General features: G+C 43.6%; 1 protein-coding gene across 2 annotated transcripts in view; it reads left to right on the forward strand.

Moving 5' to 3' along the window:
- Positions 1-14,646, forward strand: part of LOC135220821 (DDB1- and CUL4-associated factor 13-like) — a 111,449-nt gene that overhangs the window by 19,417 nt on the left and 77,386 nt on the right. For both annotated transcript variants that reach the window (XM_064258362.1, XM_064258360.1), the window contains exon 2: positions 9,323-9,519. In XM_064258362.1, the coding sequence (XP_064114432.1) occupies positions 9,323-9,519 (197 nt within the window). The remainder of the gene's footprint in view (positions 1-9,322; positions 9,520-14,646) is intronic.

Raw genomic sequence — 14,646 nt, forward strand, 5'->3', positions numbered from 1 at the left:
TCTCCAGTATAGTGGACAGCTCACGCAGACAGGCGTTACAGTCGGCCAAGGTCTGGTGGACGTCCTCGGAAATTGACCATCTATTTAAAGGGATTTTTTAGGACTTTCGAAGTCTTTAATTTCTTGGATTGGTCTTTGGAGCGCTAGCGAATTCCATAGGAGAAGAGGATTCGCAGGACTTAGAAACAGCTAAGAGCATTATGTCCTGCATGGATAAGGCTCTTAGAGACGGAACGAATGAGCTGGCTTCGTTATTCACAGCAGGAGTGCTTAAGAAGAGATCGCTGTTGTGTTCGTTCGCCTCAAAAGGAGTTTCTAACTCTCAGAAATCGGAGTTACTGTTCTCTCCCCTTTCGAAACAGCTGTTTCCTTCAGAGGTGATTAGGGATATAGCTCTATCCCTTTCGCAGAAAGCCACTCAAGATCTTCTTTCGTCTTCGGTTAAGAGTTCTTGCCAACCAAGTTGATGAAGAAGACGCCAAAGGAGACTAGACCGTCGCAACAGCCCTTTCGAGGAAGAACATTCCGCTCGACCCGCATTTAGGGGTAAGAGAGTACCCGCGAAAAGAGGAGCCAAGACCCCCTCTAAAGAATGAGAACTCGGTCCTCCAGACGACAGTGGGAGCCAGACTTCAAGGTTTGTTTTTGGGAAGTTTGCAACAAATGAAGGCAGATCCCTGGGCTGTCAACGTAGCTCGGGAAGGGTACAAGATTCCTTTCGTGAAAAGACCTCCTCTCCGCAACATCTCCGAGAGCCCTCGGGGCAAATTACAACGATTTAGAGAAGAAAGCGGCTCTGTGGGAGCAGGTAGCTTCCATGCTAGAGAAAGGAGCATAGAACCTGTTCTGGATCACGAATCTCCGGGATTTGACAACCGGCTGTTCCTGGTTGCAAAGTCCTCGGGAGGTTGGAGGCCAGTGCTGGACGTAAGTCAACTATGGAGACGAACGATTCAGTACTGGCAGCGGTACGTCCAGGGGACTGGATGGCGACTCTGGACTTACAAGACGCATACTTTCATATTCCGATTCATCCAGGAAGCAGGAAGTATATAAGGTTGTGATTCAGGACAGGGTCTTTCAGTTCAAGGCCCTATGCTTCGGCCTTTGCACAGCCCCTCAAGTATTCACGAGGATGATGTCCAATGTGGCGAGATGGCTACATTTAAGAGGGATCAGAGTGTCTTTGTATCTGGCACGACTGTTGATAAGATCCCAGTCGAGAAGTCAATGTCTGGAGGACGTAAGTCAACATTGGACTTAGCAAAAGACCTAGTCTGGTAGTGAATATGGGAAAGTCCCATTTGGAGCCCAAACAACAGATAGTTTATTTGGGGATTCAGATATCGGCAGTGACTTTTCGGGCTTTTCCGTCCCCCGAAAGCAAGCCCAATGCATTCAGAAGGTGCAGGATTTTCTAAAGAAAGACCGATGCTCTGCAAGAGAGTGGATGAGTCTACTGGGCACACTCTCTTCACTAGAGAGGTTCATTTCTTTAGGAAGACTGCACATGAGACCTCTTCAGTTTTTCCTGAAGGATTCATGGCCAAGAAAATCGCAACCGGATTCCTTCCAGTTTCTAATTCCGACCGAAGTAAAGGAGGAATTAAAGTGGTGGCTAACTCCAGGCAGGTTAGCAAGAGGGATGTCGCTTCAGCAGAAGAACCCAGACCTCGTCTTGTTTTCCGACGCGTCGGACGCGGGTTGGGGAGCGACATTAGGCCCTCAAGAGGTGTCGGGACTTTGGAACAAGGACGAAACAAAGTGGCACATAAACAGGAAGGAACTGTTGGCAATTTTCTTGGCTTTTGAAGCACTTCAGAGAGTTGATTCGAAACAAGACAGTGCAGGTCAACTCGGACAACACCACGGCTCTGGCATATATTCGGAAGCAAGGGGGAACTCATTCTTTTCCCCTTTACAATCTGGCAAAAAGAAATTCTGCTTTGGGCAGAAGAGAAAAGGTCGTGATACTCACCAGGTTTATACAAGGAGAGAAGAACGTGGGTGCGGACCTGTTGAGCAGGAGAGAGCAACTTCTCTCGACGGAGTGGACGTTGCACATGGAGGTTTGCCAGAGCCTGTGGAAGTGTGGGGCCGTCCGGTAGTGGATCTGTTTGCGACAGCCAGAACAAAGAGGTTACCAACATATTGCTCTCTGATTCCAGACCAGGAAGCAGTGGCGGTAGATGCGTTCTTGATGGATTGGTCAAACTTAGATCTGTACGCTTTTCCTCCGTTCAAGGTGCTGGGGAAAGTGATGAAGAAGTTCAGGGAGAGACAAAGGAACGAGAGCATTAGTAGCCCCGTTTTGGCCGGCCCAAAGTTGGTTCACAGAGGTACTGGAATGGACAGTAGATAACGCCAAGGACTCTTGCCTCTAAGAGTTAGATTTACTCAAACAACCCCACTTCGACAGGTTTCACAAGAATACCCTCGCTCTGGGTCTGACTGCGTTCAGACTATCGAACGTCTGGTCAGAGCGAGGGGATATTCTAGAGAGGTGGCCAGTGCAGTGGCTAGAGCCAGAAGAACTCCACAATCACGGTGTATCAGTCGAAGTGGGACAATTTCCGGAAGTGGTGTAAAAACAGGAAGTGTCTTCATCCAGTACCTCTGTGACCCAAATCGCAGATTCCTTTCTTTACTTGAGGAAGGATTTACACTTGTCAGTTTCGACAATTAAAGGTTATAAGAGTATGCTAACCTCAGTGTTTAGACACAGGGATCTAGACATCTCGAATAACTTAGATCTGAGAGATCTGATTAGGTCGTTTGGGACGAAGAACAATCAGAAGGCAGGCCACCTGCGTGGAACCTGGATGTGGTCTTGAAGTATTTAACTTCTAGCAAATTCGAACCGTTAGAGGAATCCTCTCTGAGAGATCTTGCTAAGAAGACTATCTTTTTAGTAGCATTGGCAACTGCTAAAAGAGTTAGTGAGGCTTCAAAGGCCATATCGAAGAAGGTGGGATGGAGACACGGCAATGCAGTGTGTTCATTCCAAGAAGGTTTCTTGGCCAAGAATGAGGATCCAGCTAATCCTGGCCAAGATCCTTTGAAGTTTTGGGTCTAGCTGAATTGGTCGGTAACGAGCAAGAAAGAGTTCTCTGCCCAGTGAGAGCATTGAGAGGTTATTTAGAAAGAACAAGAGTTATCAGAGGGAGGTCTGATGCTCTGTGTGTTCAGTTAAAGACCCCACTAGACCCATGACGAAGAACGCTCTAGCCTTCTTCATGAGAGAGTTAATTAAAGAGGCTCATATGTTGTGTGAAGAGCAGAGCTTTGGTATTTTGAAAGTGAAGGCTCATGAAGTCAGGGCAGTGGCGACTTCATTAGCTTTTAAAAAAGAATTAGCCCTCAAGGAAATTATTGAATCAACATATTGGAGAACTAATTCAATATTTGCGTCTCATATCTTAGGGACGTTCAGACACCTTCGATAATTGTCAGACGCTAGGTCCATACGTGTCCTCGGGTACAGTATTGGGCAAAGGAGTTTACTACCCCATAACCTTCTTGTAAGCTATTGTTTTTTATTAGGTGATGGTGTTTGTGTTTCTTGGTCGTCTGAGAAAAGGGTGCGGTACTTTTCTCAGTTGTGTTAGTATTATCGGGGTGATGGTATGTGGTGTAGTTCAGGTAAATGATCTGTTACTAGCTTGAATGCCGTGGCATAAGAGGGCTGTAAGGATCTGTCAACACATTGGTCACGTCCAGTTGTCAGTTCCAGTCTTAGCTTCTTCAACAGACAGGACACTTCTTGTTGAGAGCTACTAAGGTTTAAGCAGCTTAGAGGCAGGACCTATGAAGTCAGCTACCTTAGCAGGTAAGGAACCTGGAGTTTTAATAATATTTTAATAATATTTTTATACTCTAAGAATGTTGCTGTCCTTGACCCGCCCACCTCCAATGTGTCAATCAGCTATATATATACCTGCCAGGTAAGTGTCATACATTAAAATGAAGTTTTTATGATAAAACGAAGTTTAATGTATACTTACCTGGCAGGTATATATAATTTAATTCCCACCCGCCTCCCCTCAGGGGACAGGGTTCAGAGAAAATCTGGCCCAATTGGGAACGGTTCCTAGCGCTAGCGCCACGGTAACGGGGTGGTGGTTGCCTGAACTACTAATAGGTTACTAGCGATTGCCGCGAGTTTTGAAAATTTCTGCCAGGTGGAACAGAGAATATAGCTATATATATACCTGCCAGGTAAGTATACATTAAACTTCGTTTTATCATAAAAACTTCATTTTCCTGTGATAAATCCGCACACCACTTGTACCCATAGACGCTGAGGCACTTTCATCACAACAATCGTAACACGGTCCCTGGCCACAACGTTTTTAAGGAAACTACTGTTTTGGTAGAAGACGACGACGAAGCATGCACTAGATAATTATTTAAATAGCTAAATAGTAAAACATCAATATTTTACATATTTAGGATGATTAATTTGAAAATATTCATTATTGAAAAAGTAACTGGATTCTGACTCACATTTAAGTAATTATTTTTTGTAATTTAGAATGTTCTTTTAAGTCCTGTATTATGACGTCACGACATCTTGACTTTCGTACCTATTGTAAATGAATTGCTATGCTCAACTTTCTTGTAGAACAGTTTACCAGTTATTCATGCAGATTGTTATCAGCTATTCGTGTAATTGTTATATAATTGTAATGCGCATATATATGTATCTTTATTATTTACTTTTTGGATATATGAAGATGTTTTACTGCCGGATTACCGCCGTAGTGTGACGCAATCGCTTTCGGTCCCTGGGCCTCTGTCTGTTTTTGCACCATAAGAAATTAATGGGGCTGAATTTGCAATGACCAGAAAGTCGTTAAAAGAGGAAAGTTAGCATTGAGGAGCATATGTTTTGATTGAGAAAAATACAATTGTTCCGATACGTAATACAAACCTTTCGGTCCTTTAACAATAGGAAGGTAACTAGCGGCAGCTGGAACGGTCGTAAGCTTCGAACAAGGGAGTTCGGTAGTTAACTGCTTGTCTGACAGTGCGCGCGTCTCGCGACTGGGAGGTGAAGAACCACTTTTGCTTTCGGCCGCGTTGGTGGAGGACGTGTTCGTCATCACTCTCTGCCCGCTTCATCGTCATATGTTTTGGTTGTGTTGTTTCTCAACTTGGTTTGTTAGTGAAGTGAAAGTGTATTGTAAGTACGTGACTTTCTTTATTACTTTTTATTACATTGATTATGGATTCTCGTGTAATCATACGTGCGATTGTGGTTATGTTTGCACCATTTTAAATTAGCCGTTACATAAAGTCTTATATATGAATATGTATGCAATTTCATGTAGAATACAACAAAAAATAATTGAAGGTTGTAGCTTTTCTCATTTTCGAAATATTTGCATATAAATCACAATAAATAGAAAAAAAACCACGTTTGGTCAACTTTGACTCTACCGAAATGGTCGAAAAACGCAATTGTAAGCTAAAACTCTTACAGTATCGTAATATTCAATCTTTTGTATTAATTTTGAAACAAATTGGGAGTCTCTAGAACAATATTTAGATTTATGGTGAATTTAAAAAAAAAAACATTTTTTTACGTCTGCGCGTTACGAATTCGTACATCATTTTGTGATAATATTTTTCCGGTGTTGCTTTTATTGTTTTACAATGTATTATATATCAAAATTATTGCAATTTAGTGTACAATACAACGACAAAAAAGAAACTCTTTAGCTTTTACCGTTTTTTGCACAGCGTGATTTTAATACAATTATGTATGAATTCACTACCATATATCGCATTATTTACATATGATAATGATATTATTTTTCGTTTCTGATGATTGCATACTAAATTTCAGGCAATGACAAAAAAAAGGAGCCAAAAATGAACTCTTAATCTTCAAAACTAAGCGCGCTGTGATTTTTTGAAAATATTATTTTTTCCGCTACTGCGCTCGCTCAAAACCGGCTCCGGAATTCGGGGGAGTTTTTTATTTTTACCGCTTCGGCGTTTAAGGGTTAACTGCTTGTCCGACAGTGCGCGCCGCGCGACTGGGAGATGAAGAGTCACTTTTGCTTTCGGCCTGCTGGTGTGTGGACGTGCTCGTCATCGCTTTCTGCCCGCTTTATTGTTTGCTTTCAGGATTTTTTGTGTTTTCCCTTACTTTATGTGTGTGTAAAAGTGAACTGTAAGTACGCATATTCATTTTTCATATATACACTTTGTTTATTTATGATTATGGATCAAGGATCGATGTAATCTCCGCGCCTCCTATAACCCGATGACTGTGCCCGGGGTTGAGGGGCGTAAATGTGGAAAATTGAGAGTTTTCCTGAGATCAATCCCCAGGTCCTTTGTGCTCGGTGCCGAAGGTGGGAGCGCTCGCGCCGAGCCATGTATTTTTGGGTGAAAGTGAAAATTGTAAGTGCAGTACTCTTTTTCATTTTTCATTTATATTTTTGCCCTGTGCGCTCGGTGCCGAGGGCGCGAATGCGCTCGGCATGAGCCCTTTATTTTGTGTGAAAGTGAAATTGCAAGTGCAGTATTCTTTTTCATTTTCATATATTATTTTGATTGCATCAATATTCATTATAGATCAAGGTTTCAGTTCTTACCCGGGAATTGATCCTTACCCTTTTATTTTGTGTGAAAGTGAAATCGCAAGTACAGTATTCTTTTTCATTTTCATATATTATTTTGATTGCATCAATATTCATTATGGATCAAGGTTTCCGCTCTTACCCGGGAATTGATCCTTATCCTTTTATTTTGTGTGGACAAGTGAAATCACAAGTGCAGTATGTATTCTGTTTCCATTGTTTTCATATATTATTGATTGCATCAATATTCATTATTGGATCAAGATTTCCGCTCATAACGGGGAATTGATCCTTACCCCTTGCGCTCGGTGCCGAGGGCGCGAATGCTCTTGGCATGAGCCCCTTTTGTGTGAAAGTGAAATCGTAAATGCAGGGATTCTTTTTCATTTTCATATATTTTTATTGATTGCATCAATATTCATTATGGATCAAGATTCCCCTCATACCGGGAATTGATCCTTATGCCCTTGCGCTCGGTGCCGAGGGCACGATTGCTCTCGGGCTGTGCCGTGTATTAGTTATGAGTGCAAGTGGGGTGCTGTGGCGTGGGGGTTAGGTAAAGCGAATGGCCTGCCAAGAAGTCGTCGGAAAGCTCTCCCGCGACTCCCTTGGTATCCGATTCTTCGTCTTCTTTCCTGCCCCCCCCCCCCTGCTCAGCTCCCACGGATGGCACCTTCCCCTTTGGGGAGGGGGTATCCGGGTCCTCCTTGCCTGATCTGTCGAGCATGGAGGAGGGCGCTCGGTGCCCCGACGTACAGTTGTATTCGGGGTTTTCCGTTCGCTCGGGGTGGGCTCCCCCCCCGGCGTGAGGGGGAAACCCCTCCTAATTACCCGACCGTTGCTTCCGCAGGTGCTTTTGCCACGAGGGATGACCTTGGTCAGGTGTGGGCGTCTTTGGGTCTGCAGGGCATGCCTAGTGTCCAGGGGCTTTTCCATCATCTGGCTGGGTCTACTGCGGTCACCCATAGGACGGTGACCACCACAACGACCACCTTGTCGACTCCAGGGTATGCTGCCCCTCCTCACCTGGTATATTCGCCTCACGTGGTGTCAGTGTCGCCTACAGCCGCTGTGCAGGGTCCGATCGCCGTACTGAGGAGGGGCATGCTGCCGCCGCCCGGGGTTTGCCGTGCTGCCACGACCAGACTTTCGCTGCCCCAAGAGCTCGCCCCTGGACCTGCCATCGGCACCCAGGATGACGCTGGCTGTTGCCCCGCCTCCTGTGCTACCTGTGCCGCCTGCCGTACAGTGGCAGCGGGAAACACAGTTTCCCCTGACACTGCTTGAGTAGTAGTAAGTAGTTTAATCTAGATCTCTCCTTTCTACCTGCCTCGCTGACATTCTTACCGTGGCTCTGCCACCATGTAGCCTTTGTTGTACCTTGGATGCCACATATTGTATATATTGTGATATTTCCTTGTATTTTGTTCTTAGGATTAATCACAGTTTAAGTTAACATTGTAGTTACTTTTAAGGTTAACCATTTTGTATTATATTTACTGTTAACGTTTCGATTACCCTTGTTACTGTGCTCGTAACTTTATCCTTAGATTATAGCAATTAACCTTAATTGTATTTTATTTACCCTACATATTCCTTGTGTACTTCATTATTCCAAGTTTATGTGGCAATTTCTCTGGTACTATTTCACGTAGCGACACGAGCTGAGCCCAGAAAAGGGATTTTGACGAAGGAAAAATCTATTTCTGGGCAAGGGCCTGCGTCGCCCAGTGAAATCCCACCCTTCTCTTGTACCCCCCCCTTTTTGGCCCAAGCTTGGGTGCTAACTGCAGGTATGACGTCAGAGGCGCTAGCTGTAACGGTAGCGAGGAGTGGGCCTTAGGCTGGCTCCTCTTTAGTAGAGGGATTTTGAAGAAGGATGAATCTAAATGGCAAAGGACCTCTGGTAGTGGTTTCACTCGCCCCAGAAACCATACCGACATCTTTAAATAAGGTGAGCGAGCCAGAATATTCTGGCATTTCCATATTAGCTTTTTTCGCTGGTATGTTAGCAATAATTCACCTTAGAAATGTGTGCTAAAGGGACATTTCGCTGGGCGACACGGGCCCTTGCCCAGAAATAGATTTTTCCTTCGTCAAAATCCCTTTAGTTTGCCCATGATATTTTGGACCAAGTAAATGATCTAGTCTCTGGATATGAAGGTGTCTTGTTGTGCTTCAGATCAAGCAAGTTTATTCCTCAGAGGGAGTTTTAAGCTAAGGAGAATGACGATGCTACTCTCCAACAGGCGGTCTTGTCAGTCTGTGGACTGACAAGTCACTGCCTCCTGGAAAGACAAGAAGGTATGTCTTTCATATCTACAGAATTAGTAACCATGGTCTCCTTCCTGGCAGCATTGAGGCTTAACCCTTGGTTAACCACACTTGCTGACTCTACCATCATTGGTGTCTCATCCGATTACTACTGTATGAGAAGGCAAAGTCTTAGAAGTTGTTGGTGTTTGGAGTAATGGTATTGACTTTTCTCTCATCATATCTTCATGGGAAAATATGACAGATTCCCTACACTCTTGTTACAACAAGGTTCACCGTTAGTAGTGTCTGTGGAATGAATTGAGTGCCTGGAGATTGCTGCTATGGCAATTTAGGCTTTTGTAAATTTTGTGATTTATGTGGAATTTTTTTAATGAATTGTATTTTATTAAATATGGTACAGTGGTGTAATGGGGTAGTGGGGTATTCTTTATATTAATTATTTTATGTTTCAGTTCCAAGGAATTATGATCCTGATCTGCATCCCCTTGAAGCAGTAAGAGAATATAAACTTGCCCTAAATGCTGTAAAACTGGAGAGGGTTTTTGCAAAACCTTTTGTAGGAAGCCTCACACATTCAGAAGGCGTAACTGCAATGTCTCGACACCCTAACAGTCTCTCAAATGTTTTTACTGGCACAGTAGATGGTCAGGTATGTATGTGAATTAAAGTTTATTTTGATTGTTATTCTGCCAGGCTGACAGCAAATATCATCCCAAGTGAATATAGTAACTTCAAAATGCCTTGCATCAATTTGTTGAGGTAAAAGCTTTTGTCATATGGTGCTGGTGATATCAGGTAGAGCTCATTGATTTTACAATCTGAAAGCATAAAGTAAATGGTTTACATAAGTGACTTACCAAACAATTACATAGCTGAAACCTTCCTTCCTTGGCAGTCGAAAATTCAAATTTTCACAGTGGCACTGCCATCTTTAGTGAGGTGAATGAGACCTGCTTACTTGCGGGAACATCTGGTGCTGCTGAGCAGATGACCAACAATTCGTTTTCTGCTGGCTAGTGGTTAACTGTTGGTTCCTGCAGCAGTCGATTTCATTGCTTTTGTAGTTTGATCTACAGATTTGGTGAAGTATTCTTTTGGTGGTGGATTCATTAGCTTTCATTTAGCTTTTCAGTTAGCTAAATTAGCTTAGTATTAATTATGTTGGACTCTAGTTATCAGTAGGTCAAAGGAGATGTGTTTCTCCCACTAGAGTGAGCTTCATTGCTGTGTCGCAAATTTCACTTTAGCTTCATATTTCTCATGATGAAGAAATATTTGTTTGCTCAGCCATGCACTGCTTTTTGTATTGTTTGTTCCTACACGATATACTGGGAGGAAAGTTGGTAAATTCAAAAACTCCACAAATAAATCAAGTAATAAAATGTTTCTCGGATAATGGCGTCAGTAACACTTCCAAAGGTAACTGGTAAAAGAGACTGAAGCAGGTCAACAAAATGTTACTTTCACATATACCTTACAGTACTGGGCAGCATAATGGTACCATAAATATCACAATATTTGCAGCTAAAAGGAGAAAATGATGGGTAGGCCCTAGGCCTAATGACTTGTGGATAACTTTCAGGACATGGCTATAGGCTAAAATCAGCAACTATTCCTGAAAGAATGAAATTTACCACAAAGTATCGGGCTACAATCAGAAACAAACTTATATCAATTGGATGTCACCATATACACAATAATTCAATATTACATCAACATTATCCCGCCCATTACAGTTCACAAATAAAAACAAAGAACAGGCAACCATAGCCTATGAATGCAAATGAATACAAAGAAATAAATAATTGGCTGTAAGATGGTAATCAGGGAGGACACTTCTAAATGGAAAAAGGAATTAGATTCAATAATATAAATGATATAATGACACAGTTAAATAATCAATATTTTTGATAAACAATAATAGTCACAATAATTCTTAAACCTAAGTTGTATCCGAACTCCGAACACATACTCAAACAAAAAACTGATTCATACAAAACAAATGGATAAACTTAAACAAAACAAGAATTATCCTCACTTTGGATATGACACAAAAGTAAATAACCTCAAATCCCCAAATACACGCAACCCTTGAACTTAATGTACGCATTAGAAACTAAAGAAACATAAGCTCTATACACTAGAGCAGTTTCATATGACATCATCGACATCAGGGATCACCAGAACTAGTTTCTGAGTCGAAATTCGACACATATACAAACCATGGTCCTTTACATTAGGAATCACCTTCAGCAAAGCTGGAAATGGCTGCTAAACTTTTATAGCAGTTCGGTAGTTGAACTACCGCTTGGGAGGGGGAATCTCTGCCCTCCCGAGCTTATGTATTCTCTTTACTTTCGGCTGGTATTGGATGATGACATATGTTTACGTTGGTCTTGGCTTGACTGTCACTAGCTCTTTTAATTATACTTTCATAGTGAGATCTTTCCTTACTTTTGTGATTAGTGTATTGTTTTTGGTTTACTGTTGATTTATGTGTAGTATATCAACCATCCAAACCCGATAATTTGCTTTGCTGGTTTCTAGCCTCCCCTTCCTGGCACGTATACCCGGGTGTGGGCGGCAAGAAGTGTAGATATCGATCCTCATACTCTCTGCGGGCAGATAGGTTGCAGAGGATAGGATTGCGATTCTGCATTATCTTGCGATTAGTGTTATCCTTGAACCCCTGTCCAATGGGTGAAATTCTGGGGAGAGAATGGTCTTGGAGGAATGGCACCGGAACACCATCTGAGGGTTATCCCGCTGATGGCTCCTTTTATGCTGGGCCCTTTGTCCTCATTTTTGTTCTCCGGCGAGTTCCCCCACTTGGTTCATTTACTGAGAAGGAGACCTCCTCTTTGTCCTTTCTACTGATTCGTCAGACAAAGAGGATGGAGAGAAGGCTGCTGTTCATGGAGACCTCGGTATGGGGGCCTTGGGTTGCTCTGAGGGAGTCGAGCCCTTGGGGTGACAAGGAGCCCCCTCTATTAACCTGTCAGTTCCTTCTTCAGGTATGACAGAAGAGCATCTGGTCAGTCTTGCAGGGGCTGGGTGTTTTCTAAACCTAGCGGGTTCCTGTCGCTGTAAATCTTGCTTTCGCACCTGGCTGCCCCTGTGATGGAGAGTTGTGGCCGCGCCTTCTCCTGCCGTTGTGATGCCTACGGAGGTCATCATTGTGTCCACTATTCCTGAGAGCGCCCCTACTCCTGCCAAAGTACCTGCAGTGAAGGAGCCATCTGCTCTGCTTTGCACCCTCCCAACTGGATGAAGGACTTTGCTGCAATCCCAATGAAGGCAACAAAAAGTAAGTTGAGGAGGAGATTTTGCAGAGTGCCGACATTGTCTTCATTGTCTTCTTCCTCGTTGTTGTCGTCGTTTGCTGCCTCCTCCCTCCCTTCATCCAAAGCCTTGGTCTGGCAAGAAGAAGGTTGCCTCTCTTCCCCCTCCAAAATCTCATCATGAAATTTCTAGGTGTCCTGCCTTCCTCTTCGGAGGAAGCAGAGGGTTCTCTGGTTGGCTCTCCCTCACCTGAAGGTGCAGTTACCTGTCCGCAGGCCGGCATTAGGCCTTCAGAATTGATAGGCAAGGGAGTGAGTACCTCAGTAACTGCTCCCTCCACTAGCTCCCTCCACTAGTTCAAAGAAGCATGCTTTCAAAACTAGTGCCTCAGTCTAACCAAGGTACCTTGAATATATGAGTCTCTACGGAGACTCGCACATCCCAATCTTCAAACAGAGGTTCCTCTCGGTACAAATGAGGGCACGGGGCGAGAGAAAAAGAAGAGACACTCAGGTGCGTCGACTCTCCCTGCCAGTACTTCTACCGGTACTTGGCCAGAGGTCTGAACCAGTTCCTCAGTGTCTAACCAAGTACCTGGAGAGGAACAAATGCTCTCGTTGGCAGGCTGTTCCTTTGATTCCTTCCAGTCCTCTGTCGCGTGTACGCAAGAGGAGTGACTCGGGCGAGAGGAGGCCTTGGCATTAGGCGGGGGCCACGACTGCTATGCTGACCCAAGGCCTCTGCCTGACACAATAGAGTACCCATTCTATTTCTCAGTAGACGATAGAGGCAACTGCTTCTTCCTCTTGCGACAGGGGGAAGAGCGGGCCCCATGTGATAAGACAAACCCTCTAACCCTCTGCTGGCATTTGGCTTACGGTCTTTCACTGTCAGATTCATCCAAGCTTGTTTTCTCTTATGATATGCCTTGTCCATCATATGGGGGGGGGGGGGGGGGGGGGGGGGGGGGGCATCTGGTACCCATTTCTGTCTAATACGGGTGTTTTACTGTACTCCGATCAATTCATCAGAGACTCGATTCAAACCCTAGCTCTTATGACTAGGGCACGAATCAAGGTGAATGAGCTCCAGTCAGCTCTCCCGACTTGTATAAGTATCAGAATCCTCCCACCAATTATAAGTCTTCCTCATGTAAAGGACCGATAGTTTGTATATTGTGTAGGAACAAATCACAACTTTTTAAAGTAAAATGTAGTTTTCCTAATTGTACAAACCTGAGGTCCTTTACCCATTAGGCCAACCTCATACCATCCCTCATTCTGTTATTCCAGGGCCAAAAGCAAAATTAATACATAAGGTCTGGATGGGAGAGATTCCCTCTTCCGAGGGGTAGTTCAACTGCCAAGCTACCTTGCTATAAAAGTCTAGCGGCTATTTCCAGCTTTGTTGAAGGTGTTTCCTAATATAAAGGACTTAAGGATTGTTTAGTTAGGAAAAAGATCATTTATATATTTGTTCATGAAACTTACCTGTCAGATATATATATAGCTGTATTTTCTGAAGTCCGACAGAATTTTAAAAACCTACGACACACGCAGTGGGAGTCAGGTGGTTAGTACCCATTCCCGCCGCTGGGAGGCGGGTATCAGGAATCATTCCCATTTTCTATTCATAATTTTTCTGTCGCCGGTGCTGGAAACACCTGTTTCCAGTACCTCCGTCTTAGATTTTGGAAACTTCATTGCCGCTAAGTATCCTATTGTCTTTTAATTTATTTACTTGGATTTGTGGCTAGACATACGCTATCTTAAATTGATTTGAATTTGATTCATTTTTGCATAAGATATCTGAATCTAGTTAGGCCTAGTTTCAGAGGGTGTTGTCTGCAAAGATAGGGTGTGGCTACCGAAAGCTTCGGTAGATCCGCACTTGTATGCACGAGGGGTATGAGTCTTGCTTCTTGGTTGAGATTTGTCATGTGAGGAGTGTGAGACTGTCTATTCCGTAAGGAAGACGTATGATTCGTATGTACGCAATTAATCAGTAAACATGTCTAATTCCGTAAGGAAAAACGTATGATTCGTATGTACGCAAATAATCAGTAAAAAAAAGTCAGGGTAGTGAACCTGCTAACCTTCCTGTAGACTTTTTTTTTTTTTTTTTTTGCCTAACCCTGTAGTATGGCCTACGGGTTATGAATTTGTCTGCGAGAGGTGATCGCTCTCCTTCATTGTTGTGAAGAGTGCTACTTCTGTTATTGTTTCTCATAACCCTGTAATGTTGCCTTCGGGCCCTAAACAGTGTCTGTAGATGTTATTGCCCTTTCTCTAATACTCTTTCGATTTCGTATCTTAGAATCGAAAAGTGCTTGCTTTAGAGAGCTAATAGCGAAGTGGCTAAGTGCAGTGGACAGTGCCCCTTGTGGTTTAGTGGGGAGGGTGCGTTCAGATCGTGGCCTTATATTCGCCTCTAGGGCCGGGACCTCTGCTGACTCCAGGACCAGGGGAAGAGAGCATGTTTCGAAAGACGGAAG

This window comes from Macrobrachium nipponense, chromosome 2, assembly GCF_015104395.2.
Source record: "Macrobrachium nipponense isolate FS-2020 chromosome 2, ASM1510439v2, whole genome shotgun sequence".
Lineage (NCBI taxonomy): Eukaryota > Metazoa > Arthropoda > Malacostraca > Decapoda > Palaemonidae > Macrobrachium > Macrobrachium nipponense.